Consider the following 26,862-nt stretch of genomic DNA (forward strand, 5'->3'; position numbering starts at 1 on the left):
TAAGCTAAGCTAACCATCTCCTGTTTAAGGCTCCATGTTGAGTGGGTGGACATGAGAGTGACATCATCTAACTCTTGAAAAGACAGCGAATAAGTGAATCTGTTTCTTTAATGTTGCTCCACATCAGTCATAGTAAGACACTGATTGAGAAAACAAGTTTTCAGGGCCCTTAAAGGCTCGCCTACCTACCTACACTCATGCACGACTTAATCACCGAGATATTTAAGAAATAACATGAAAACTGGTCCAATTACAACTTCACCATAATGACACATTTCCTCTCATTTAGTTTTATAGATTAACATCTACTGAAATACTTTGAGACTATCTTGAATTTGGGCCTTCCTGTTTGTTTCAGTATATGCTCCCAACACACACACACACACACACACACACACACACAGGCAAACCACGAGTTTGACATCCGCACACAGACTATTTATACTGTAGCACTCTGAAGAGCTGCGAGGAGCAATTTTAGAGGAAACACTCAGAGCACTGGTGCTACTGCTACTTGAGGAAAAATAATAAAGCAGAGGGAAGTCATAGGGCGTCGACAGATTTATCTTTCTTGAACTGTAATTACCCTTTGAAATCCGAAAAAGAAAATGTTCTCCGAGTCAATATTTTGTAAAAGCTGCATGGCCCATCAATTATTGAAGGCAATTACTTAGCCTTTATTTATAATTTATTCAAACAGAAAATGCAGGGCTGCATTTAAATCCCCGACACTGAATGGAGAAAACGACTACTGTATGGGGAGTTGAAATTATAGTTTTGACACAAGTTCATTAGCAAAAGAAAAAATAGAATGAAAGTGAGTAAATGGTTAGCAGGCAGGGAGCAGCGGTGCTATTTTCTTGTACCTTTTTTTTTTCTTTTCTCCACTTTGCTTTGGCTGGTCGTTTTCCAGACAGTGTATTTTTTTTTTTTTTTTTTTTTTTTTAAAGTTACAAGAGAACAGCACCCAAGTCTAATAAATAAACAGTCGTCATACCTCCAGTCCCAAGAAAAGAAGTCAACTTTAAACATGTGAGTAGGCAGGAACGCAGAGAAGCTTTTTTTTTTTTCTTTTTTTCTCTTAGGCCTGAATTTGAAGTGGATCTTAATTTGAATGTTCGGTGAGGTTTATTTTTTTTCTTCTTCTTCTTTATTTTAAATCAAGATTGTGGTGACTGGTTTGTTAAAGGTTTCGAACTTGCGGCCTGGATATGCAGATGCCTGTCCACTTCACAGTCGAGTTGAGCGTGCAGTGCATGCAGACCTCGCAGGTGGGTGGGTGGCAGAGTACGTGCTAAGGAAAGACTGCTTGTATGTGCAAATGAGGCAGAACTTTGAGGAGGAGGGTCATGCTAGAAGATGTACACAGGAAGATTATTTGACTCTAAAATCATGCCAACCAACATAATGTGATAAAACAACGCAACGCAACACTAGAGATAAGTGCCACTTTTTTTTTTTTTTTTTAATAGAGGAGGCAGCAGGAATGGTGTTAATCAGAAAAAGAGGAGATAAAAAGGATTGAAGTTAGAAATTAACCAGTGAAAGAAAGAGAGATAAAGTAGAGCCTATGCAACATCTAGGAACGTTTGTTTTTTTTTTCCCCACATGCATGCAAATGGATGGATGGATGGATGGAGATGCATTTAAATGAAAGAGAAAAACATTGACATCCTTGAAGTAAAGAATAGTTTTAAAAAACGCTATAAAACTGAAACATTCACAGCTTGAGAAATCTTCAAAAGATTTTTTTTTTTTTAACACGACAGTGCTGGTTAGGATTTCGCTGCACTTTGGGGCTACACAGAGGACACGAGGGGGGGGACTGCACAGTAGAAAAAACTTGACAACACAGGAGGAGACGGAGGGGGGGGGGGGGCAGTGTGGACCTACAAAGACAGAAGCAGACCCACACTTCACACCAGCGTCACTCCTCACTCCAAAATGAACGGAAAATTAAAAAAATTATATTTATCTGGCGCAAGACTCCCGCGTCTACGGCCAACACAAAAATATGAAACCAGAGGGGGCTTACTTCTGAGTATCCCTCAGACATAAAAAAAAAACTCACTGAGAATCGGTCACACACACAAAGCCATCACACACCTGCAGAGACACAGGTCTGTACAAATAGTTTCTGAATGACATGAAGCACACACATCACAGCATTATGTGTCGTTCAAACCACACATGGAGGACACATCGCTGTCAATGTATCCCGTTTAAGGATTATGTTTTTGTAAGTCAGTGCTCTCTTCATCCTCTAACACACTGGTTCCCAACCGGACTTTTGCCTTGTGGCCTTTTAACACCGTACCTTCTTATAACCCCTCAACCAAAAGGACGTATATTTCTATTAACTGCAAGAGCGCAAGCGATGCTTCCGTCTCAGACTGCTGCAGTCTTGCAGGCTGTTGCACCAGTTCGGCAAAGTTTGTTTTGACTTGATTTAATTAAAGGTTGCTGTCGGGTCTTGGCAGAGTGGTATGCGCTCTACTTAGTGATATTATAATGTTTTCAATTAAATGATGAATAGTTTGGTCCATTCATTAGAGAATTGTTAAAAATGTTCATCCTAAAACCCTTTGCTTGTCCAAAAGCCGTGGTTCCTCATTCATTAACCGCTGTCCTCTGATAACATGATTTCCATCAGTATTAGTAGTTTGGATGCAATTAGTTGACTAATCAGTTGTTGATCAAAATAATTAATTGCCAAATATTCAGATGATCCATTAATTGTTTCAGTGATTTCTTTCAAGCAAAAACGCTGGTTCCACCTTCTTAATTGTACGTCTTTGCAGCTTCTCGTTGTCTTTTATAACGGTAAAAGAAGAATCTTTGGGTTTTGGACTGATAATAAGCAATGTAAAGATATTGCTTTGGGCTCTTGGAAATTCTGATGAGAATTACTTTTCATACTATTTTGACTATTATTGATGGCACTTGTCACGATTTATCTCATAGTTGTGTGAAATAACCAGGAGGTTAATCGCTTTTTAAGATGATCATTAGTCGCAACCCTGCATGCCACGACTCCGCTCTAACGAGTTGATATTGCCTCATTCGAACTAGTTTTTCTTGCTTTACTCCAAACTTCTTCCCTCAGTCTGTCTCCTGACTGCTAACACAGTCTGGATGATCGGTCACCGGACGCTGCTTGTCAGTCACTTAGTCTGGTCTTTACCAGAGAGCAGGTGGGCTTTGTGAAGTATTTTTTAAAAAAGCAGCCACTTAGTTTTCTGTCAATCGACTTATTGGTTCACCTCTAGTGATAGAATGTGGAGAAAAATTACCCTTCTCTCGAGCGAGTATAGATCACTCCTTATTATCTGGAGACACTCAGTATAGAAGAGTCAGAGAAAATGTTTTTTTTTTCTTGAAAGAGAGTTCTGTTTCCTGAACCTCAACAGAAGCAATCAATAAATGACTGTTTTGTTATTCACGACAAATACGTGTCGTATCATACATTATTCTACTGTGTGTATCGTGAGTCTGTTGTTGCTTAATTTCTGTCTTTCTCTCTAATTTCATCAGAGTGATTCACAAGATAAAACATAACCTGCTTTTATGTTTTCACCACAGTGGATTTAGTTTAATTATAGTTTAAGATTACAAGGTGGGATCACACAAAAGTAATGACTTCAGTACAATTCTACCTGCTCACAACATAGCAGTTAGCGTTTACGTTATACACAAACGGTTGCAACAGGCTGCAGAACGTAACAAAGAGGTGTCCGGTTTTGTTGCGTGTCAGTGATGTCTTTCCTCTTTTTAATCAATCATCCTGTGATATTTATCCTGTGACATCTTAGTGCGGTCCTGACCCCGGGTTGGGAACCACTGCTCTAACGGACCAAGGGCATACGACATGTCAGCCTCCGACTGTGACATCATTATTTCACCCCGGCCCATCCAGCAGCATCCTTCACCCACACCCAGCGTGTGGGTGCTCCACTGTGGACTGAAGCCAAGAAGGTAGAGTGTCATTTATTCAGGAGGCTGACATGCTTCATGTGGAAAGTGTCTGAAAGCGTAGAGTACAGTGGTGAACTCGAAAAATAGAAGTCACTGTGTCGGCATGTGATTACTATGGAGAGTTCTGTTCTTTCCAGAGAGCACTGCTTCAGATAATCCTGTTTTTGAGGATGCTTTTATGGACTCTTTGTAAAATAAAAGTTTCCTTTTTTTTCATACACAAAGGCCCAAAAGCACTGTGGCAATGCACACCAGAATGCAGAGGGCAGCAGCTGAGGTTCAGAGAGAAGAGAAGACAGAAAGAGAGAAGTGAAGAGGGGTAGAGGATCAGAAAAGCCTCTTCTGCCAGGTTGAAATACATTTCCTGGTCTCAAAATGGGACTTATCCCTCTCTGCCCTGTTGTTTTGCCACATTTCGGAAGGCCCCTCCCTTCTTGTAAGGAGGAGACGGCATCTTACTTACATCAAATAACCTTTCTATATACACCTCCTCATTGACCTTATCACGAAGAATATCCTGAGAGTGGCGCACAAAGGTCACATAGCCATCGGCCACGTCCATTCCGGGTTTCTGTAAAGCGGAAACACAGCAGGGTCAGGAGGGGAAGAAGCAAACGCTGGACAATTACTGTGATTTAAAAAAAAAAAAAAGAAACACAGTCGATGGTTACAACAAGAAACATTAAGTATTTTTTGTGCAACTTTAAACAGAAAAAACACACAAACTCATAAGCACACGGAGAGGTGGGGTGTTATTGCACTTACAGGTACATCCACATATTTAGAGGCAGCTTTCACCTGAAAATCAAAACAAAATGTCTTTTAGAGGAAAATTGGAATCGATCTCTTCTAAAATCCACAACTTAAATGTTACTTTAAGAAAGATAAACATGCTTTTTACCAAATGTTAAAGCCATACTCAAACTTTTACATCTAAAAAAATCTAATCTGACCAAAGAATGGGTAAATAACAGTGAGCATCATTTCATCTGTGGAGGCATCTTTAGTCGCTACAGTACTCTACCAACTCCTTTTGGTGCGATACAAAGAGTATTGATTTACGATAATTAGGCCCCTAATACTGCCAAACAATTCCATTTCAAGCCCATTGATGAAATGAGGCAGCGAGGGGCTGAGTAAAGAGAAGCTTCCTCTCACCGTGAATGAAAGGAATGAGGAGAAGAGAGTTCCTTCATCATATCTGGAAATCTTGGCCAACACTCCCTCCAGAATGGCAACAAACTGTGAAACGAGGGGGGGAAAAAAAGGGAAATAATGAACTATAAAAGAATTTGCTAAGGTCGGTGTGTGCTAAAATACTTAAGTCAAGCAGGTTTAATGTTTATACCATGTTCACCATCTTTAGTTTATCACTTGCTAATTGGCTATTTGAATTTTGACCCATGATGGCGCCAGAGGTGAGATCAGGATTATCAAAGTGATGAGATTTTAGTGTGGATTGCGATAAAAAACACTTAGTTAGTTTAATTATCATTATTGGAATAGTTTGTATAATATTGCAACGTGAATGTCTTGAAAAAGCTGAAGTACAGTCATATATTGGTTTCCCATTTTATTTTGAAGGTTGAAGACACAGTTTTCTTCATGTCTTATCTTATCGTTATCTGTGATGCATTCGAAATAATTTGTTTCCTGATTAAATGTGAGGTTACAATGATTACATTGTTTTACTTACCATTTGAGGTTTCAATTTGAAAGTTTAGGAATATTTTGCAGATAATCGGGTGACTTACAGTACTGTGATGTACAGTATTTATCATTTTTACAATACTTTCATATTGTCTGATGACTTATCAAAGGATCCCCCATGTCATAAGGTTCACCGTCGGGAAACAATGAACGTCTGTACAATCTTTGATGCCAGTCCATTAAACAGTTGAGATTTTTCAGTCTGAACAGAAGTCGTGGACTGTCCAGCAGACAGAGCGACATGCCACCTGCATGGCTAACAATCATAACTCTTTAAGTATTGCGTTTCTTTTCACAGCTGATTTACAGTCGCACCTTTGCAACCAGAAGCTGGATCATGTCTTTCACACTCTCCTCTATCAGCTCGTCTATTTGGGAGTGGAACTGTTTCTGCAAAGAGAGGAGAAGGTTTTTTTTCTTACAAAACATAATTAAACATACTGTTTTCTTCTTACAAATATACAACTAATATATTGTCTATTATTAATGCAACTGATAAATGTACTCTTTTTTTTAACACTGTCCCAGGTGAAGTTTTTACCTCTTGGCCCATCTCCATTGCGCACAGTTTAGCCGACTGGTCCTTGGCGTCCACCATCACGTTGAACATGGTGCATAATGTTGGAGAAATGCGGAAATCTGTGGACTTGCTGCTTTTTGTCAGTTTGGACTCGAAAGCCATCCTAGTGCTGCAATACGAGTGAAATATTCATAAGCACTGTAATATAAAACTTTCAGTAAGGTGTTCTCAGCATTCAGGGCCTCTAAGTATTTCTGTTTTTTAAGGTACTCCTCGTGCAAACAAATGCACAAAAAACACACCGTTTGACACAGTTCTCGATCATGTTGCTCGACATGAGCTGTATGCGACTCTCGAGGTGTTTGGCAAACTCCTCCTCTGGCCAGTGCAGGTCCCTGATGAAGGTCTGGAGGGCATCCAGCTTCCAGAAGAGGTCCTCCGACGTCCCGGAGCCGTTACTGCCATCGACACACACACACACACACAGGTCAGAAGACAAAGGTCACCCTGACGAAGAAAGGGAGGGTGGGAGGGGTGTGTTTGGGGGGAGGGGGTGTGTTGTGGCAGGTGTGGAGGAGGAGGATGCTGTTCCTCCACACCTGGACACAGTCAGATTTTATTCCGACCATACACTGACTGCTATGTCCCAATGTCTGTCTCATTCCCTGTTTGTTCGGATGTGTCTGGACAGTCAGTGTATGGATGCAAAGGAGCAGGCGGGGTTTTAAGTGTAACAAATCAATAACCATGCTGCAGAGTATGATTATTGACTGGAAGGTGAAGTGGCCACATGCAGGTAAAGTTACTGCAGATACAGCAGCTAATCACACTGTGTCAAGACAAAGGAGTGGGGGGGGGGGGATGGAGAAGTGAGGGAGGGCGTGTAAAAAACAAAAAAGAAAGAAAAAAAAAGAAAAAAAGAGCATTTATGGTCCACAGAATAAAAGAAAAAAAAGAAAATCTCCAAATTGCTTTCCCTTCATCACAGGCCCTCTCTCAACATCCATGTCCCCAGGCTGGTGGGGCCCCTGGAAGAGTTACCAGACAAACCATGCAGACCTTTTAGGCCAGCCTGAGTAGAGTTTATTGGGAAGGCGCTGTAGGAAAGAGTCGGGAGGGGAGGTGATAAAACAGAGTGGTATGAACGCCATCTGCCCAGTCTCTCCGTGCCATCACCTCCAGTCCCACCCATTTCAACCTTTCCAATCAGACTACTAGCAGGTGCTCAAGGTCAGAGATGAACCTACGGCCATGACTGATCTACAGTTCGCTACAAAAAAGCAAATGTCTGTGGAGAACAACTCTTAGGAGATACTGTTTGTAGAACTTGAAAATGTTCTCAGAGGGGACAACATACGGTACCAATGTATATTTTTGTTTTTTTGGCCTGTATCTCCGCACTTCAGCTCAACAGCATGCATGTTGAGACAAATGAGAGCGTTTCAGCCTCTCATTTTTAGAAAGCAGAACCCCATCTACTCTAACACCTCTCAGAGAGCTCTTGGCATGAACATGGACATAATTATAGAGTATTCACACAAGTGAGAACTAACTAAATCTTAGTGCAATGTGATTTCAGGATTTGTTCAGTTGGAACCATACAGAAGAATTTTATTGTATTTTTTTCTGTAAAATTTGTTTTTTTTGTTTTGTTTTGTTTTGTTTTTTAACCATCTTCGGCTGAGAGCATCTTCATACCAAGGCAGTCTCTGCTGGCTTAATATTTCTAAAGTAAACTTGTTGAATACACACTCAGAGTCATATATAGCAGCCATCCATGACGGGGTAGAAAAGCTAGGCATTTGTGGAAGGTTAACTGATAGTCCTGCTACTGGCACTGGCAGATTTGGTACTTTGGGAATTTGGAGGTTCACATTTGGTAGATTCACATTGGGCAGATTACTTGTTAAACTCCTGCAGAAAAAGACAGACAAAAAGAAAAAAGGATCCATAACAGTGGTGTGGGAGCTGCAGAAAGCCATGTAACACTCATCATTAAAGTAAAAATCAGAAATTAGGTGAAGACAGGAATGTACAGTAACACACATTAGACACACGTTATACGAAGAGCTACAGAGTAAAGAGAGCTGGACTCAGGATGCACATGTATATTGTTTTAAATGCAGCGAGAACAAGAAGCAAAGTGACACTGAAAGGAATAAACGGAAAAAAAAATCTTTTATCTCAATAAATCTTAGCTTGAATCTCTTATAAATGCAAAAATGTGAAAGCAACAACAAATGAGCTGTAAACAGCAACGCAACAGACTGGAGGCCTTTTGTTTCTGGCAACATGTCAAAGCACACATTATGAAGGTTAGTTCACAAGACAAAACAACAGAAATATTAGGTGTTGCTGTGACCCAATGTGTTGGAGAGAAATTACTTAAGACACATACATTAGTCAAAGAATGTTTTCAGAATAAATAACCCATTTCTTGCAGAGGAAAAAAATAGGTTATCCAGCCCACTCTTGGCTCCGTCTTTAAAAGTGAACCTACAGGAAGCCTGGGTGAACAATACAGCTGCTCTCCCAGTTATCTCAGCCTCCGCGCAATCAGTCCGTCATCTGAATATAAAAGCACTGCGTCTCCCACCATCCTACAGCCTAGCTATAAAGACGGAGGCTCCTTACTTTACAGGCTCCCAGGACTCTCGATCAAAGCCCTTGTGAATTGACTGAGCAATGGAGGACTCCATCAGATCCACATATCTAACCACCAGAGGAGCATACAGATCCTGAAGGTGTTTGTGGAACTTTCCATTGCACAGGTGATCTGTGCGGAAAAAGAGGCAGTGACAGAAAGGCGTTAGTGTCTTTGTACGAGCATGAAACGCCTAGAACATTTTTTAAAAATATATGTGTGGACAGGAGCTCACAGTCTGTCCGGAGGAAGTCGTTGAGCAGCTGGAAGAGGGGGAAGCTGTCCCAGCTCTCAGGGGACTGGATCTCCAGAGCGGCATCCATGTCAATGGCATAAAGGGCCAGGAAGTTCTCTGCATGCTCCACCATGAGGTCTGTCCACCATGCAAACGCCTAGAGACACAGCATGTGGAAAAGCAAACAGGTGAACCGGGGTTTCCAGTTAAGAGATGTGACGACACAAGGAAGAAGGACAAGGAAGGAAGGAAGAAAGGAAGGAGGGAACAATACACACAACTTGAGCTCATCGGGTCTTGAAAGGAATTGCCACTAGATTTGTGTATGCTCTGTGTGTGTTAATGTTTGGCAAAGGAAGCTAAACATTTAGGGAGATATTCTTATGCTTTGATTGCTGATAGTTAGATGAGAAGATTGATAGTATGGGAGGCTGATTGGGTAGAAAACACTGAAATATGTGCAGGTACACACAAAAAGCATGTACATATGCGTTAGGAATGTGCAAACACACACTGAAAACTGTGCATGCTAGTTGTGTACGTACATTAATGTTTACCGTGTGTGTGTGCACATGTAAATGTTTATCGGCACATATTTCAGTGTTTTCCCCCTCATCAGCCTCCCATATGACACTACTCTCACATCTGTCCCCTAATAACAAACTAGAACCAGCAGCCGGTTAGCTTAGCTTAGCAATAAGGCTGTAAAGAAAACGTAGTCCAAAGGTGAAAAATTGTTTGTTCAGGCACAGAAACTTCCTGGAGCCAGCAGGACATTCAGGAAGTCACTGCACCCAGCCAATAAATACGTAATTGTTATAACATTTACCAAAAAGGATATAACTTCTTATTTAATGAGCGTTAGAAGTAATTATTTTTACCTTTGGACAAAGCCAGGCTAGCAGTTAACACTTGCTTCAAATCTTTATTCTAAGCTAAGCTAACCGATTGCTGGCTATAGCTTCATATTTAACTGACATCTAACTCTACTGCAGGCATTTCCAAAATGTAAAACTTAAAGTATGCATTAAAGAGTAACCCCACCAAGGTCTTGAGGAGGACTTCTTTATTTGTTAAAAAATTGCCTGCTAAGTTGCATTGTGGGTAATGTAGGTCCCAGACTTTGAAAGAAGGAGAACGAATTGAATAAAAACGTTGAGATTTCTGGTTCTGCTGTTCTGATTTGTTTTTAAACTGTCCATAATGCGAGAGAGAGACACTAAACCAGTGGACTGCTTTTGAAAAACTGGCACCTGCATTACCCACAATGCAATTTATCCAGTGAGTGACATCACTGGACGCTACTGAAGCAGTTCCCTCTGGAGCCACAAAAGGCGTCACACTACCTTTTCACATATTGCAGTGGCACCCTACAAAACATGCAAGCACATGTGTTTAAAATTGGTGGCGTTACCCTTTAAACGCCCACTGTTGTCAGTATTTATGTTCGTCTCATGCTGTATGTAGATCACTGGCTTTATTCTTTAGATATAGTTTTCACAGAAAGGACACATACGTCTGCTGTTGCGTGTGCATCGTGTGTGGCGTGTGGTGTGTGGTGTGTGTTTCCTGTTGCATACTCAGAAACTGAATCCACTGCTCTCATTGATCGGGACATAGAGGTGGAATTAACTGTGAATCAAGTGTATACGTAGCACAAAGGATCACACAGTAGGGTTGCATGTTCTTGCCTTGTTATATTCACCACAGCATCGATATAAAGGTTTAAAGGGAGAGGTGCTTTTTCTCATGCAAACGTGGAGCTCCCTGCATGCTTTTCTCTCAAGCTAGGAGATGAGAAGGTCCAACATTCACATCACCGACAAACCCATAGCCCGCTTAGACGCAAATGTGACTCATGCACATCTTCAAGTAGGCACACCAAAGACTGCAGCACACAGCATCTCTGGTGTCAGAGTGCGTCTGTTCCAATTAGTTAAGTAACTCTGTGGGATTCAGCCGACCGTTTTCAAGCACAGTCAGGACTTCCTCACCCTTTGACAGCAGACGTACGGTATTTGCTTCGCTGGCAGTCTTGGCTTGGCTTATTTGCTTATCACTCTGACTAACGTGTTGCCAAGTTCAATAAATTAGGCTTGATATTTTCCAAATTACGCTGCATGCTCTTATTTTATTTTATCTTCTTTACAGTCGTTCAGCTACTTGCTATTTGGCCCCAACCACCACACTGGTGGTCAAAACCTTTACTTACCTGTCTACTTACCTGCCCGCTCCTAATATTTAAAAAGCTTGACAGTTTTCTAGTGTTAGAGAAACAGGCAGCAAACAAAGCTCTTCTCCATCACATTCAAGGAGAGATATTTTTATCGTAATGGGTTGAAGGGGGAGGACCGTAAAAGCTTCCAACGGGGGGGGGGGGGTGACAACACTCAAAGGTCGGCAGGCTGAGTGGCCTCACCAACCTTTGATGGAGGTTAAGGGACACACACGGGACCCTCAGAGCTCTGGGGCAAGCCCAGTGTTCAGCCAGATAGGACTATAGTGCTGTATCTACGCAGCCATATCAATAACCAATCCTGAGGGAGTGAACTGATGCTGAGAGGGGAGGGGCATCATCTACTGGACATGCACAGAGCATTATAGGAGGTTCTCATTCAACTTCGCTACATACCTCTTTTCCCTGCTCGGACAGTCATCAATCATATGACAGTGAGGACACAGGAAGATGTACAGAACAGTAATGTATTTTTTGAGGCATTTCTCTTAAAAGGGTTTTGAAACTAAGAATAGACAGCAGAGAGGGATGGAAGAGGAGAAGCTGGGGGAGTAATGCTTGAACAAGTGCGGACTGTGAAAATTAATCGCTGGATGGAGGGGGAAACAAATGTTTATGGTGGATCAAACTTCAAAAAGGTTCACATGGAGCATACTTTGGGAAATTTACTGTTCAGCATGCTTGGAGAAAAAGGAAACCTCTTTATGGCCCAATGAACATGCTTCATGATCACAATTATGTTGTGCAAGCTAAAAGTGCCTTTTCAATTTTTAACAAAACAAGTTTGCTCTCACTTCTATGGCCTACAAAACCCACCCATTGCTACAGTATCTATGAGCTCATTGTGTCTAGAAAAAGTGCCTGTTGCCAGAGTGGCGCACATGCCATACAGGGGGGTCGTGATGGGGACTGAAGAGGAGAAAGAAATAAAAATACTGTACCGATTGATCTCCAGAACTTGTGACTGCCGCCTGTCAAGCATATTCAGAGAGATAGAATAAATCTGCTTTATCTGTATATTCTAAGATCACACTGGATCACCTTCAGGTCCACACAACTGCACATTCTCATCATGCTTTTCTATCAGCTCAGTGTTTATGCAGCAAGCAGGGTGCAATCATGGGATTATTCAGTGGTGGAAAGAAACATTTATTAGTAATGTACTTAGGTACAGTTTTAACTGGGTATTTTTCCGTTTTGTGTTGTACTTCTACTCCAGCATGCATTTTCTACATACACTTTCACTACACTTCATTTATAGTTAATGGTTTTCAGATTAAAATTTTACATTCTTAAAATACAATGCATTGTTATCAATTCAATTTACTGTTTTCTTGCTTTTAAACCCAACAAGACAACACGTTTGAGATGTGATCAAGTCATTTCCCCTCTAAATTTCTTGTATGGTCTCAATTGAATTACCGTAAGGAGGTGGTGAAAACACAATTATCCATTTTTTGCACAAAAAAGGAAATAGATTAGAAATAATACAACAAACCAATACAATACAGCCTTCTGAGGCTTCAGTATATTTATTTGATAACACTTCTCCAGGATTTCAAATGTACCCCTCTAATAGTTTATTCCTATATTGTTGCTTTAGTACTTCAATTTGAGTAAAATATCTGAGTACTTCTTCCACCACTGGCCATTTCGGACTTCCAACTGTACCAAGGGCTAACATTTTTAAACCGTCAACCTTCCGAACCTTTTTCAATTATGTGTCAGGATCACGCAAAAGATGCAAGTAATATTTGTCAGCCTGTTTTACTGTTTACCCTCCCGCCTTCTGTTTAGTCTGGATTACCTTGAATAAAATATTAACCAATTTTTCAGCGGGTTATGTAACACTGCATCACTGAGCTGTGGACTGTGATTAGAGGAAATAACTGCATACATTATATCATTTTCTGTCTAATTTACAGTCTCTGCTCAAACATTACGCTCTAAATCCATGCAACCATGGTCTATCGAACACCAATTAGAGCTTTCCTAAATTAAATTCATCTCTGGAAGTTTTTTTTTTTTTTTTTCTTTTTCCGTTACCCATAGATGAAAGCAGCTTTATTTATAGAGTGACTGATAATAAGACTAACTCGCTGTTGTGGGGCGGAGTGAGATAAGAGTGAGAGTATAGAGGGAAAGTGTTTTGAGGAGGAGAGGAGGAGGGGGTTCTCACTCACCTCCGCGTGGTGTTCCTGGTTCTGCTGGAGGACCTCTATGACTAACTCCGCCAGGCGAATTGTTTCCTCCAGCTTTTTGGCAGGCGTGACTAAGCGGCCTACGTTCTCTGAGACAAAAGGATGAGGGTGAGGGATGAGTGGTTAGTCAAGCACAGAGAAGGATTCCAGGGGGATTTTTTTTTCTTTTGACTATTCAGAAGATTTTTCCTGTCTATATTTTTGACTGTTTAATAAAAGTATAAACACAGTGCCTACACTGTGATGTTTACCTACCATAACCCCTTTAACAAGTAAAGCGTGTTTCTCATCTATATGCATTTTAGGGTTGCATGACATAAAGCAACAGAGCTGATGTGGTTGCGGGATAATCAGACTTATGTTGGAAGAGTATCAGGCACAGGAATAGTGGCGTTGAGATGGAGGTGCAAGTGGCATCAGAAACATGCATATCATGAAGCGGTACTGAATAAGCCATCTGTGTAAGGAGCTGTTGCATGGCATAGTGGAAAAAACACCCATGGGCAAACACTGCAAAAATATTTCATTCATTCTGCTTAAAGTTTTCCATTAAACTGTTGATGTATTCAGTGCTCGTCTTTTTTCTTATGTTGATTTACTTACTATTTATGTTACTATATATTGAGGACTGAAAGTGCCAAAATCCAAAATAAAGGAAGATCAACAAATGGCTAAATTAATAAATTATGTTCTAAGAATTTGCACAAAAAATACTATTTAAAAAATAAGGCATTTGTACGTAGGCATTGATTTATTTATAAATTGTGACATAAATGAATATTTCTGTCTTTATTTTACTTTGGATTCATTGAAGTTTGTAGTTATACCACAACTTTAGCATTAAACGTTCCATTTTATTACCCATTATAATCATTTTTCCTTTTTTATTTATTTCTGTATTAACTTACGTTTGCATTTTACCCCTATTTACTTCCATTTACTTTTGTTTTCTGTATTTTCTTTTTACATTTCTTTGTGGCATTCTTGCTTCATTATGTCGTCTGTAGATTTAAAGTGAAATCAGTAAAAAGCTATAATGACTTGATCAATATCCATGCAGACATTTTTCTATAAACGAATAAATATATAACATAGCATTGAAATTAAATTTAGCAACAGCATAATTGTATGTAAATACATTTTCTGCAATGCCTTTCCAATTTATACTTAATTTCATCTTTTTTATATAACTGTAGATAATTTTCATTACTAAATGAAGCATGTCGTAGCAAACAGACTCTAAACACGGCCTGATGCATTATGTGTCCGGTTGATCCGATGTTTTAAGCACGTTGTTCCGTATAAATCAGTTATGATCTCAGAAACATGTTTTCAATCATTTTAACCAATGTATTTCAATGAATATTTTCACAGTGCCACTGACTAAAGTTTTGCACACTAAAAGCTACGTTGGTCTTCTCATCATTTATGAAACGTTGGTCTATAATTTGCAAAAGCTCCAGATCACTTGCTTGTACCTTTGCTAACAACACAGTTACATGTTATGAAATGGGATTATTCCAACGGTACGATTGTGTGATATGATATGGGAATAATTTGAACATGGAACTGAATGGCTACACAAAGTCTGAAATCAAAAGCACATGTATACGTAACTCTACATAAAACATTGGTGGTCTTTTGACTATAATTTTGACTGGGACTCTTTTGTTACTTCCACTATTATCTAAATGAGTAGTAGCATTTTCTAAAATATTTAATGTATTAGGGCATTTCTACTCCAGCCAAACAGAGATATGCATCTATTTTTGGGTCCTGTTTGTAAAATTGAAACCCTGGTTTTTGTTACGCTTTCAATCTCCATGTTGAGTTCATCATTGGGGGAAATCTAAGACATCTAACAAGCCGAGATAATAATGGAGTCATTGTCTTCAGGGACATATGATCTGCGCTAATGGATAGATCACATGGATTTGTATTACAGTAACTATATATTCTGCGGTCAAAATGCCCTTTGAAGGGAAAAGCTGATGTTTATACGGTTAGGTCTAGAAAAAAGGCATAGCAGGCCTCATAAGGACCATGAATGCCTTATCATTAGATGATATACAGTACATCTACATTATGTCTATTGTGGCATTTAAAATAATCAGGGCCAGTTCACCACAATAACAAGAAACATAAGACAAATAAGATTGAAAAATGTTTTAAACCCTGGTGGTATTTAGCCATGCCAATAGTTTCAGTTGATGGATAGTTGGATATAGACAAATGTATTCTAGGTTTTAGTTTTTGCTGACACTTGATGTAAAGTGTTTTAAATGAGCTTGTGTTGTGGGTTTTTTAGCTTCTAATTGTACCTTTTTTACCTCCAGCCAAGGAGATTAGGGTTTCACTGTGTCTGTTGGTTTATCAGAAGGATTACACAAAAGCTACTGAATGGATGTCAAAGAAAGTTGGACAGAGCAGGACCCATTAACTTGTGGTACGGCTCCAGGGGACGGACCCAGGAATATTTTCTCACCTTCTTTAACATTGTGAGTTATGTCATCTTTCAACATTTGACTTAATTTCTTAGGGAACACTGGATCTTGAAGAAAAAACAAGGCCTGTTTAGCTGACTGGTATCTATGAGTGAGTACAAATTAAATATAAATATCTGAATAAAAATCTTGATCAAGGGGATTTAAATATGTTTTAGTTTATGTCGTATTAGGCCCGGTTGAATTAAAGGGGACTCTTGGGCCATGGATGCGCTCTGCTGAGTTCCATTCTAGTTATTAGATGTTTTGCACAATTTGTCATCTCTTGGGGACGATAAAGTTAAGGAGCACTCTAAGTGTTAATTACAATAAAAACCATAACTATCTGCATGACTACATACCACAAAGCACAAAGAGTTTTTATGTTTACTTATTTTTAGGAATATGGTTAAACTGACCTTTACGTGTCTCAAATGGTGGGTAAATTTTGATTCAAATGTACGATCATATAATGAAATATAATACATTAGGAAAACTCATGTACATACACAATCGAACTGTCATAAAGATGATCCTTAGTTGAAATGTATGCCAATATGTGTTCCATTTGATGATGAGTGTTACATTAAAAATGTTGCTTATGTCTCTTTTTTTAATTTTTACTTTAACATGTAGGCAAATATGTGACTTATCCTTTTGTGAGAGATTGTATTACTCTACACTACTTATGCAAAAATGTTGCTTTAATATTTTTCAGAAACATACAGCCATATAATGCACAGGACATTGCACTGAAGCTGAATTTAATGGAAATAAAACTTCAAAAACAAACTAAACAGCCTTGAACCACACCTGGAATGATATAAAGTAATACAATCTCTGCGTATTTACTTTATAAAAAGGGATGCTTCGGAAACATGCCAAGACATTTTCGAACTTCAATGTATATTACATGTGTGTATAATAGTCAATTCTGTGCATGCATCTATTCACAAAATACGTGTGTGCGTGGGGGGGGGGGGATCAGGGGTGTGTGTGTGTACATGTTTGTGTGCACTGTGGCTAAACCACAAGCTAAGTTCACCTGGATCCTTTTGATCCTTTTGACCTTTCTCAACTTCAGCGAGAAAAAGAGAGAGAAGAGATAAAGAGGAGATGTTTAGAATAAGCACTGTTCCGGGGTTATTATCACTTTACAGTGGGGGAGGGGGGTTGTTGGAGCTCAGAGTTGTCATTCATCACCATGTGACCCTTTCAAAGAATCTGCTGGGACGATCTCAGCTCCGGGGAGTGAGGTTTCTCTAGGCAACAGACAAAACGTCACAGACACACAATAAAAAAAAATAAAAAAAACGGAAACTCTGAGATACTGGCCTGTGGAAAACTGGAAAATTAAAATAGTGATAAGATGTTTGTTAACAGACAGACAAAGCTCAGACTCTTGTAAACAGGTAAGACACACAAACAGCTGCCAGTTCATCAACAGGACACACTGAGTGACTTGAGTTGATTTGAATTCCATTTAACACACACACACACACACACACACACACACACACACACACACAGGAGCTGTGAAGTCCATACGCCCTACCCTCTTCTGTCCTCCCAATACAATAGCTCTGTCGACAGACGCTCCTTCACTATCTCTGGTGTCACGGTGGGAAGAAAAAGCCTACCTGTTCAGCACAGCACACCACTGACACATGATCAGACCAAATGACTGGAGGAGATAACAATGTAAGCAATGTAAAAATGCATTCAAGTCAAAGGAACGGGCATCCAACCAAAAGAAAGAAGCTTACAGACCAGACTGCTCATTCATGTCCATCACAAACAGATGGTTCTAAAAAAAAGAAAAAAGAAAGAAGAAGGACCCCAGACTGATTTAGTGTGGCAGTGCTCAGATCTCTCAACTGGCGCACTCCCCACTCACTCTCACAGACAAAAGGCACGGATAAAAAACAAGCATGGCAGCAGCAACATCTCTGAGGAGAAAGCAGAGGTAGGGGGGAGATGGAGGTGAGAGAGCGCTTGAAAAGAAGGCGGAAGAGGAGGAGAGAGTGGGTGGGTGGGTAGGGAGAGGATGATGAAGGTACTCACGGATGGTTAAATCCATCACTTGAGACGCCAAGCAGAAGACAGGGTGCTCATACATTTCCCTCCTTTTCCCTATAAAAAAGGATTGGGGCATGCAAGAGGCTGGGGTCAGAGGTGGGAAGGATGGAGGTCAGAGGCTGATGGGAAGAGGGCTGTCCAGGTGAAAACGACATTCTGCGGGGCAGGAGGCCCGGTAGCAAAGCCAAATGTTTGTTTTATTTTTTTTAAACCAGGCGCCTCAAGAGGACAGAAATTCACACAGCATGGCAAGATAGTAAGGGTTAGCTCCTTAATATCTTTAGCACCCTGAGGGATTTCTTTCAAGGCATAAAAAACATCAGTTTGTCCATGTAAATATGCAAAGACACAGCAAGAGAGAATAAGACATCATACGATGTCTTGCCATTGATGTAATTTTTTGATATGTAATCCATGCCAATAAAGAAAGGCCATGTTGTCATGTCTCAAGCACATGCAGGTGGCTGATGCTGGTTTGCAGATGTTCAATCCCAGCATTCTTTTGGTCAAAAGCCACTTATCACATCGCAAGTCAAGAGGTCAAACAAAGAGATAACTGGGACGAAGCCCACAACTGTAGGACAGGAGGAGAAAAAGAAGCAGCGCAGACAGCAAGGGAACGGAAGAAAGAGGTTGTAAGACAGAGGTGACAAGAGAGCTGCTGTTTTTTCAAGGCCGGGGTGTAAAAGGGGGGACGGGCAGAGTCAGCTGGAGGAATCAGAGAGGTAACAGCTACAGTAAAATAATGGGAGCGGTGGAGGGGAGTGTTGTGCATCGACTGGGAGCTGGAAGTCGAAGGGAACATTCAGCTGAACTCACAGTCCAATCATCAAAATGTCAGAGGCCGAGATACTACACAGCTTGAATAGTCAAGGCACAATGAGAGATCAGCACATCGACAGATTATCAGGGCTTTGGATTTGAATGCATTTTTACTCACACACCTCTACACAAAAGCCAACTTGACCTACAGAACAGCACAGAGCTAAAGCAGGCCTGAAAAAAAGGAGAGAGTTATTGCACTAAGAGACAGAAAAAAGTGACCGAAAAAAGTGTCACAAATAAATTTGGGATGCCACAAAATCATTTGGAATATGGACACAAATACACCGTATACCATGGGAGTTCACCTTGTGCAAATAAAAACGATAAATAACAGTGACAAGTACAGTAAAACAGGAGTAACGAAAAATAGGAAGACTAGAAGAATTATGTGTGGTCCTTTACTCCCGTTTTACTCCACACTCAACCACTGACTGAGCATTTCAATCTGAAACCCTTCAAAATTAAATTTTAATCTCCACTTTGATTTTGTTATCACAACATTAACACACTCACTCCAGCAGTCATTGTGCGATGTTGGGCTGTGTGTTTCTGGTTACCTTCAATTTTAGCATACTCCTTAATCCGCTCGTAGTTGAGATGAGCTGCCTGCTCCAAACATTTACGGATCACTCCTTTAACTTCTTCTGGGGGAACCGGGGTCACGATGTCCTTCATCAGGACCTGCAGGCCACATGATAGAGGAATGATGTAACGTTGTTCCTCATTATATCACGGTTGTTGCTCCACAGGGAAAGAAAAGAAAAAAGATCTTTACGAACCCTCTCCAGCAAAGATAAAGTGGCCTTCAGTGCTCCCTCTGGACGACCGAAGGGGAAACAATATCTACAAGTAGAAGATATGGACATTACATGTGACAACAGCGGAAAAAACAGCATTCAGTGTAATATTCTGTGACTTGAGGTAATGCGCTGTTGTTGCCAGTTACCTGAAATTTACAATATGGTTTTCCAATATCACACGCAACCGCTCCTTGATGTCTTCAAAGCGCTCCTTCTCGTCCACTTTCACTGTGCTCAACCCGTCTGGCCTATGAGGATCACACCCACATACTTTAACCCAGCTGACACCCTGCAGAGTTCAAGTTATGCAACCTCTCGTCTGAGTCTGACGGGAGCAAAAATAAATAAATGAACAGACGCTGGCTGAAAGCTTCCCCCCCCCCCCCGAGGAACTGTATGCAAATTGTGTGAGATCTGTTTCTTGAGTTGAGTTTGTGTTACACATACAAATAAATCACAAAGTCTCACCTTTTTGGCCCTGGAAAGGGTGGCTTTTTGGAATCCTTTCTCTTTCTAAACTTGAATATTCGTGCTTGTTTAGAGGCAGTGCGTGGATCTGGGCTTTGGGAGCTCTTTGGGGACATTAGGGCCTCATAGCCCAGCGGCCCCCAGTAATTGCTGCCCTCTCTGACTTTAACAGACGCATGGGAGGATGAATAATATGGACAGTAAGAGACTATGGCAACAAAAAGGACAGAGGGAAAAGATAACAGAGAAAAATGGTAGAAAACAAGGAAATGTGCGGAGATGTGCAAGTGATTAACGACAACACATGTCAGACAAAAAGCAAAAAATTGACATAAAGAACATAAATAAACATAAGCATGGCAAAATTATATAGACGGGAGACAAAAAAAAATGCCTAGGATGCTTCTGACGGGGCTGACTTCTCTATTCTGGTCGTGTCCTGTGTTTATGGTGTCCACCTACTCAGCCTGCCTAAAGCAATACAATTTATTTTCGTTTCCAGGGAGTTGTGATCCTAATGTGCTTTCAAATCCTGGTCAACTGCTGAACACGATTTGAAAGCAGATTGCAGCGCTGCAACGGTCGAAAGAAAATGCATCGCCTGAAATTGTTTTGATAATCGATTAATCATTTTAGTCATTTTTAAAGCATAAATGTCAAAAGCTTGGTCCTTAAAACTTCTTAAATGTGTGGGTTTTTTGCTTTTCTTTGTCATTTATGATAGTCGAGTGTTTCGGACTGCTGGCTGGTCAAAAGAAGCAATCTAAAGATGTCACTTTGGGCTCTTGTAGTGAAATTGTTCACACTTTTGTGACATTTAATAGACGATAAAAGATTATTGGTTTAATTGTGAAAATAGTTGGCAGATTAATTGCTAATGGAAATAATTGTTGGATGCAGCCCTATCAGCAATTTCACTTACAAACATATTTTAAGAAATGGGATTAGGGCACACCTGTTCCCATGGACATGGGAGGCACAAAAAGCGAAGCTGTAGTGAAGAAGAGTTGGGTCAATTATAGCCCCGCTTTCTGCTCTTTCCAGTAGATCGCGCAGGTAACACAGGTGTCTGTGACAACCTCGAACTCCGTTCCTGGCACAGTACTCATCCAAGACAAACACCTGGCCTGGGCTAAACCATCCCTGCAAAACGCAAACAAGAAATGTGGATTACATTACCGAACGTTTTTAGCCCACGGCCATAAATGTATCAGAGAGTCACTCACCAGGCAGCAGAAGGTGTCATTGAGCCTGTGGTCCAACGTGAGTCGCTGCACCATCTCAAAAAGCGAGGCGTGGTCAAAGCTACAGGGGTTAGCGGAGATAAACTCATCCATGCCATGTTTCTGAGCTCTGTCAGCGTCTATCCGGCCAACGGCACAGGGGAAAGAACACGGTTCAGAGGAGAGGACATCAGTGAGGTGGAGGCAAACAGCAAGTCTTCGTCACAACACAGAAACACCAGGGAGTTCTGTTTTTTTGCTACTTCTAAGGGCAAATTATAAACACTTACAGCTTACATTGTCAACTTGCATTGTGTCAGACAGCGTAAAGAGATTTGATGTATTGGTGGGTGGGATTCTATCGATCTTCTACTGTATGTGCATGCATGCATCTTCGTATGTCACATTCCCTGATGTTTTTTGCAGGGGCAAAATAAATCTCTGAATATCCAAAGCGTGCTTGAAAAAGGTGCTGGTTAAATAGAATAAGATGCGTTCTTCTTAATGTATTCAATAGATTCTGCCATTCGCAATTGTTGAATGTCACTCAGGTCCTGACAAATATTTGGACGTGTGCTATATAAAAAAGACAGAAAGATGGCAAAAGGATAATTAATCTGAACACACTGCAGAGGCACACTATAAAGTGCTAATGCAAGAAAAAAGGTAAGTTCCTAAAAAGTTGTTATTATTCCTAGAAAACCAGTTAAATTACTCAGATTTTTTTTACTGTTTGTCTTGCTTCATAACTTTTGCCATTAACCTTCTCTGTATCAAGAAGAAAAAAAATTAAACCTGCTTTGTGAAACTCGGTGAAGAAAGAATATTAGTAACATCAACTTGTGTAAAGTAAAAAAAAAGAGGAAGGAAAGCAATGAAACTATAATGAAACTTGGGTGATGGAAACACTGATGGAATAATACATTTTTCTGTACTTCTCTGAACGAACATCCACTAAACTAAACTGACTGTGATGTCCTGTGCTGGATAAATAACACAGCTGTCAGAGACGTCACAAAGGGTACGAGGATGACTCAAAATAGATAAGAGATGCAGTTTCTATGAGTGACGGGTGTCACGTCTATGAAACACTGACATGAGTGATGATGATTTGGGAGTTGGGGCCGGGGGCAGGGTGAGGGCAGGAGGTGGAGGCCTGATCTTCGCAGGACAGGGCCAGGGAAACCGAATAGAGAAAAAAACTGACATCCGTCTACCTCCAGGTCAGTAAGAGGAAAGGGGAAAGGAAGGAGTGTCATACGGGTGCTAAACATTCACTGATATTTTCAACAAAAAAAGAAGAGGGTTAAACCTCAGAAAATTAGCTTTTATTTACTCCAATCTAAGAAGTAAAACCTGCGAGACAACAAGGAAAATGTGGCAGATCGAAATAAGAGATTGATCAAGGAAGAGGGACGAGACAGGTACAGGAAGTCGAGATGGGGAAGAGAAGGAGAGTCAACACATCAGATCTAGAAAACACAGAGAGAAGACGATGGCCAGAGTGCTGGATGAGAAGACAGTGACAAGACGAAAAGAGGATTCCGATGGGTGAGACGACCTTTTTAAATGGGGCAGTGAGACGAGAGATGACCACAAGAGGAAGAATCACTCGAGTTACAGAGGGAGTGATGCTGTTGGATCAGTGTTGAGAAAAGTGAGAAACCATCCATAGAGTGAGTGAAGGTGCCTGGGGCTGGGCTGTGACACATAGTGAGTGGGCTACATCTCCTTTGGTTGGATTAAATGAGGAAGTGGAGTATTTAGGTCCAGAATACACTCAATACTACAGGAACATTATCACTAACAGCAATGACTTCAACCATAAAGAAAAATTACCAGATTCCAAAAGTGAATAGGCGGTAAATTATCACATGCTGGAACACAGTGTGACTTTTTCAATGAGTTTTTTTTTTTTTTTGTCATGCACATCTGCAGACCCATTTTCAAATTTGCATTTTTTTAATGATTTTTTTTTTTTTTTTTTTTTGGCATTCCCTTTTTTTTTTTCTTCTCTACGCATTTGCAAGTTGACAATACTTGAATATGTTGCAGTGTATTCATGATCTCTACAGAGCACACTAACAGGCATACCACTACCGGAGAAACTCTAATAAGGGTAGCAATACAATTTGGTGCAAGTACATGGGTAGATAGCATGAAGCCGACAGAGGCAAAACTGTATCATTCTCTGGGAGACGGGGGAGGGGGATGAATGAAAACTCCTGTATTTGTACAAAAGTATGGACACATGACACAGGTGTTCTCCTATTCAGGCAAACAAAGGGCAGTCAAAAAAAATCAAAATGAGATCTCTCCTTGCTGGAGGTGTAACACCGGTCTAGCCTCTATCTACAAGGCCCATCTACTGTAAGAGGAGGAAGGAGGGGGGAGGGGTCCGGAGTATTTTATCGTCAGAAGGGGCGGCATTAGCTACTCCTTGTCTTTTTCTTTTCATTTTTTTTTTTTTTTGCATTCAGAATACTCCGCGTACATATTTGCCAACTCTCATCAAGAAAAGTTCAAAGGAAAAGAACTAAAAGTGTTTGAGCCCTCTCAAGTAAAGCATGATCAACACTTAGTAAGTGTCAAAACAAATTTCACTCATGCACGGGAATATATTTTTGAAAAAAATTAAAAAACTCCATCACAGCCATCATTCACACTCTGTACACACTTTCATCATTTAACGCTTTTATACAAACATCAGATATGTTTTCTAAGTTTCGTCTCGCTGCTTTGAAATTTTATATGTTTTCTATTAAATCTTTCTCATAACATCAGGAATTTTGCACTTTGCGCTTTCCTAATCATCATTGTGTTGCTTTACTCTGAGGGATCCGGTCACCAATGTGAGTAAAGAGAGAAGGCAATTATGCAGTTACAACTATAATATCAACTTTAACCATTACTGAGTCAAATAATAAGTTCTTAGAATAAAATACATGCATCCTATGCTGGCACGAATGGATGCTTATACTTAGATCCTCAAGTTGAGGTCGTCGAAAAAAAAAAAAAAACAACCAAAAAAAAGTTATCAACTAATATCTAAGACATGAGGCGAGACGTGAAAAAGGAGAAGAGGGAGAGAAGAAGAGAGAGAACGTTGCATTTGTCAGATAATCAGCGGGGATTATCTGAGCTGTGCCGGCTACAGGGAAGCACTTACCCTTGAGTCCAGCTAGAAGACAGCAGGGTAAGAAGGGACAAACCAGAATAACATAAAGACTAGCAACAAGGCTGGAGGAGAGCAATCACGAGAGACCCTGACCTAGCAGCTGCATTACTGAAGAAGGGTACAGGCAAAGCATGAAGAAGAAAACACAACTCAAAAAACAACAACCTATACCAACATGAGAGTTTGTGGGTGGTGGTGTGTGAGTACATGTGAGGATATGTGAACAACAGATGTTGAGGCATATTAGAGAGAAGAGGGAGACAGAGAGAGAGACAGAGATGGAGAGAGACAGAGCGGGACAGAGAGTGACAGAGAGAAAGAGAGAGGGAGGAAGAGAGATTTTACGATCCTCATCACTCCACTGCAGTTTATTCATTCTGGATTCTGGACAAGTACTTAAGGAGTCGAGAGCTACACATTAAGTACTGTCACTCGGTGTGACTGCAGATCAAACAGAAGGGTTACTTTTTAAAAGGGATATTGGCAAACACATACACCTACCCGATGAAGTAAACCCCCCGAGTCAGTTTGATGTGTAGAAGATGCCTGTGTCTTTTACGTTTATAAAAAGTAAGAGACTATGAAGGTCCTGGAGAAGTTGAAATAAATCAAGTGATGACACGGTGAGAGTAAATAATTTTCTTTGAGTAAAAAAATTTAACATGATTCAAAGGAGCACTCCGCTGACTTTATGAGATCGGTCTTCCAGACACGGTAAGCGCCTCTGACAGTTGTTGTCGTTCTGTGGCTCCGGGGGAGGTCTGTCAAGTTTTAAGCCTCATTCGCACTGGATTTATGTCTCCGGGGGAGGTGGAGTGATTTTAACATCACCTGCGCTGGTCCGTGATTTCAAATTCCATCTGGAGAGATGATGTGGCGCCAAGAATAATAACAGCTGCAACTAACCTACAGTTTTTAAGGAAAATCGTAGTCGTACTTCCGCGTCCTGGTGGATCTGTACGTTTTCTTCATGTGAAGAGCTGCACATCCTTCTACTTTCTTCTACTGTCATTATGTTTTTATGTTATTTCTTCATATTTGGTGGATAATTTCAGGTAATTTTGAGTGATTTCATCTAAAATCCTTACTTAACCTTAATATTGCCTTTAAAGTGCAGAATTAGCTATTAGTGGGTCCTGTTTGCAATGTACAGCTATGAGAACCATCACTGGATTACTTTGATACAAAAACACAATGATTCTTTGGCAACCGCTGAAGTCTCTTGTCCGGGAGCTGTTTTAATGGACATCAGAGATAATACCATCCTCATGAAGTGGAAGTCACACTGGATAATCAGTATGTGTCTGTCTGTTCAGATTTGACTCAAGGAAGGAGTAGGATTTTTTAAATCAAATTTACCTCACTTACCTCACAATTCTCCCACGGTACGGTGAGGAGGTTTTAGGCCTCACCCTACAGAATGTCTACATCTAGTTGACAGACCGCATCTTATAATTTTCAAATGGTTAAAATGCCATACAAGGAAGTGGCGTTTTATATGTTACTAAGGGATTTACTGAAATATGCTATCCAGTTGCATTATGGGAAACATAGGATCCAGTGATATTTGGCTTGATCCAAACTAAAAGTCAGAATCTTAACCTTTATAGTCCCCTAGCTTTATTTCACTGGAGTACTCCTTTAATCCATTTTGAACAGTATGACATCCTCATGTGACATGAATTTGTTTTGTTTTTTTAAACAAGATAAGCTACAGTGTTTTACTAACACTTTCCTATGTGATCTGCACTAAACCACTGAATGAATAGAATGACTGGGTGAAGAGGAAAAACAATTTCTGTTGCTCAGAACCTTCATAGGACTCATGTTCAGTCCACTGCAGCAGAGTCAGGAGGGGCTTGTGTATGTTATGGTCCCAGTGCCATTCAAGACCACCAGGGGGTGAAACATGTACGCGTGGTGTGCCACAATGTTTCAGGGAGAGGGGGTAGGAGGTCTGTGCCACTGTGAGGAGGCTTTGAATGGCAACAGCTGGCATCAGAGGAGTCAACTAACCACAAGAACGATCACATACTGGACAAAGAAACCAATGGAGAAACAACATAGAATTTATGTGATAGGATTCTGAGTAACTGATCCAATTCATGTCTGTATAGTTCAACTCCAACAATTAACAGAGAGTGAAATAAACTTGGGGCCTTTTTAAAATTATTATTGGTACTACTAGAACCCTAGGTGACCATTTTGAGCGGAAGTAATCAATGCCAATTATCTTTCTCTACTATTCATCTGAGAAAAAAAACACGATTCTTATTCATTAAAGA

The 26,862-nt window shown here is 40.4% G+C and overlaps 1 protein-coding gene across 15 annotated transcripts in view; it reads right to left on the reverse strand.

Moving 5' to 3' along the window:
- The window catches only part of cadpsb (Ca2+-dependent activator protein for secretion b), a 77,357-nt gene that overhangs the window by 4,152 nt on the left and 46,343 nt on the right, over positions 1-26,862 (reverse strand). The window contains exons 12-30 of one of the 15 annotated variants that reach the window (XM_030419236.1): positions 24,569-24,580; positions 21,403-21,539; positions 21,132-21,319; positions 19,855-19,956; positions 19,688-19,751; positions 19,466-19,589; positions 18,069-18,137; positions 13,504-13,610; positions 12,262-12,291; positions 11,717-11,725; positions 9,085-9,241; positions 8,840-8,981; positions 7,958-8,119; positions 6,508-6,663; positions 6,227-6,374; positions 6,001-6,075; positions 5,134-5,217; positions 4,741-4,773; positions 4,439-4,546 (exon numbers count right to left, since the gene is read on the reverse strand). In XM_030419236.1, coding sequence (XP_030275096.1) covers positions 4,439-4,546; positions 4,741-4,773; positions 5,134-5,217; positions 6,001-6,075; positions 6,227-6,374; positions 6,508-6,663; positions 7,958-8,119; positions 8,840-8,981; positions 9,085-9,241; positions 11,717-11,725; positions 12,262-12,291; positions 13,504-13,610; positions 18,069-18,137; positions 19,466-19,589; positions 19,688-19,751; positions 19,855-19,956; positions 21,132-21,319; positions 21,403-21,539; positions 24,569-24,580 — 1,907 coding nt within the window. Of the gene's footprint in view, positions 1-4,438; positions 4,547-4,740; positions 4,774-5,133; positions 5,218-6,000; positions 6,076-6,226; positions 6,375-6,507; positions 6,664-7,957; positions 8,120-8,839; positions 8,982-9,084; positions 9,242-11,716; positions 11,726-12,261; positions 12,292-13,503; positions 13,611-17,049; positions 17,083-18,068; positions 18,138-19,465; positions 19,590-19,687; positions 19,752-19,854; positions 19,957-21,131; positions 21,320-21,402; positions 21,540-24,568; positions 24,581-26,862 lie in introns of all 15 variants that reach the window. The other 14 variants (XM_030419239.1, XM_030419246.1, XM_030419238.1 and 11 more) reach the window with 14 other exon arrangements.

The sequence above is a fragment of the Sparus aurata genome, chromosome 6 (assembly GCF_900880675.1).
Source record: "Sparus aurata chromosome 6, fSpaAur1.1, whole genome shotgun sequence".
Classification (NCBI taxonomy): domain Eukaryota; kingdom Metazoa; phylum Chordata; class Actinopteri; order Spariformes; family Sparidae; genus Sparus; species Sparus aurata.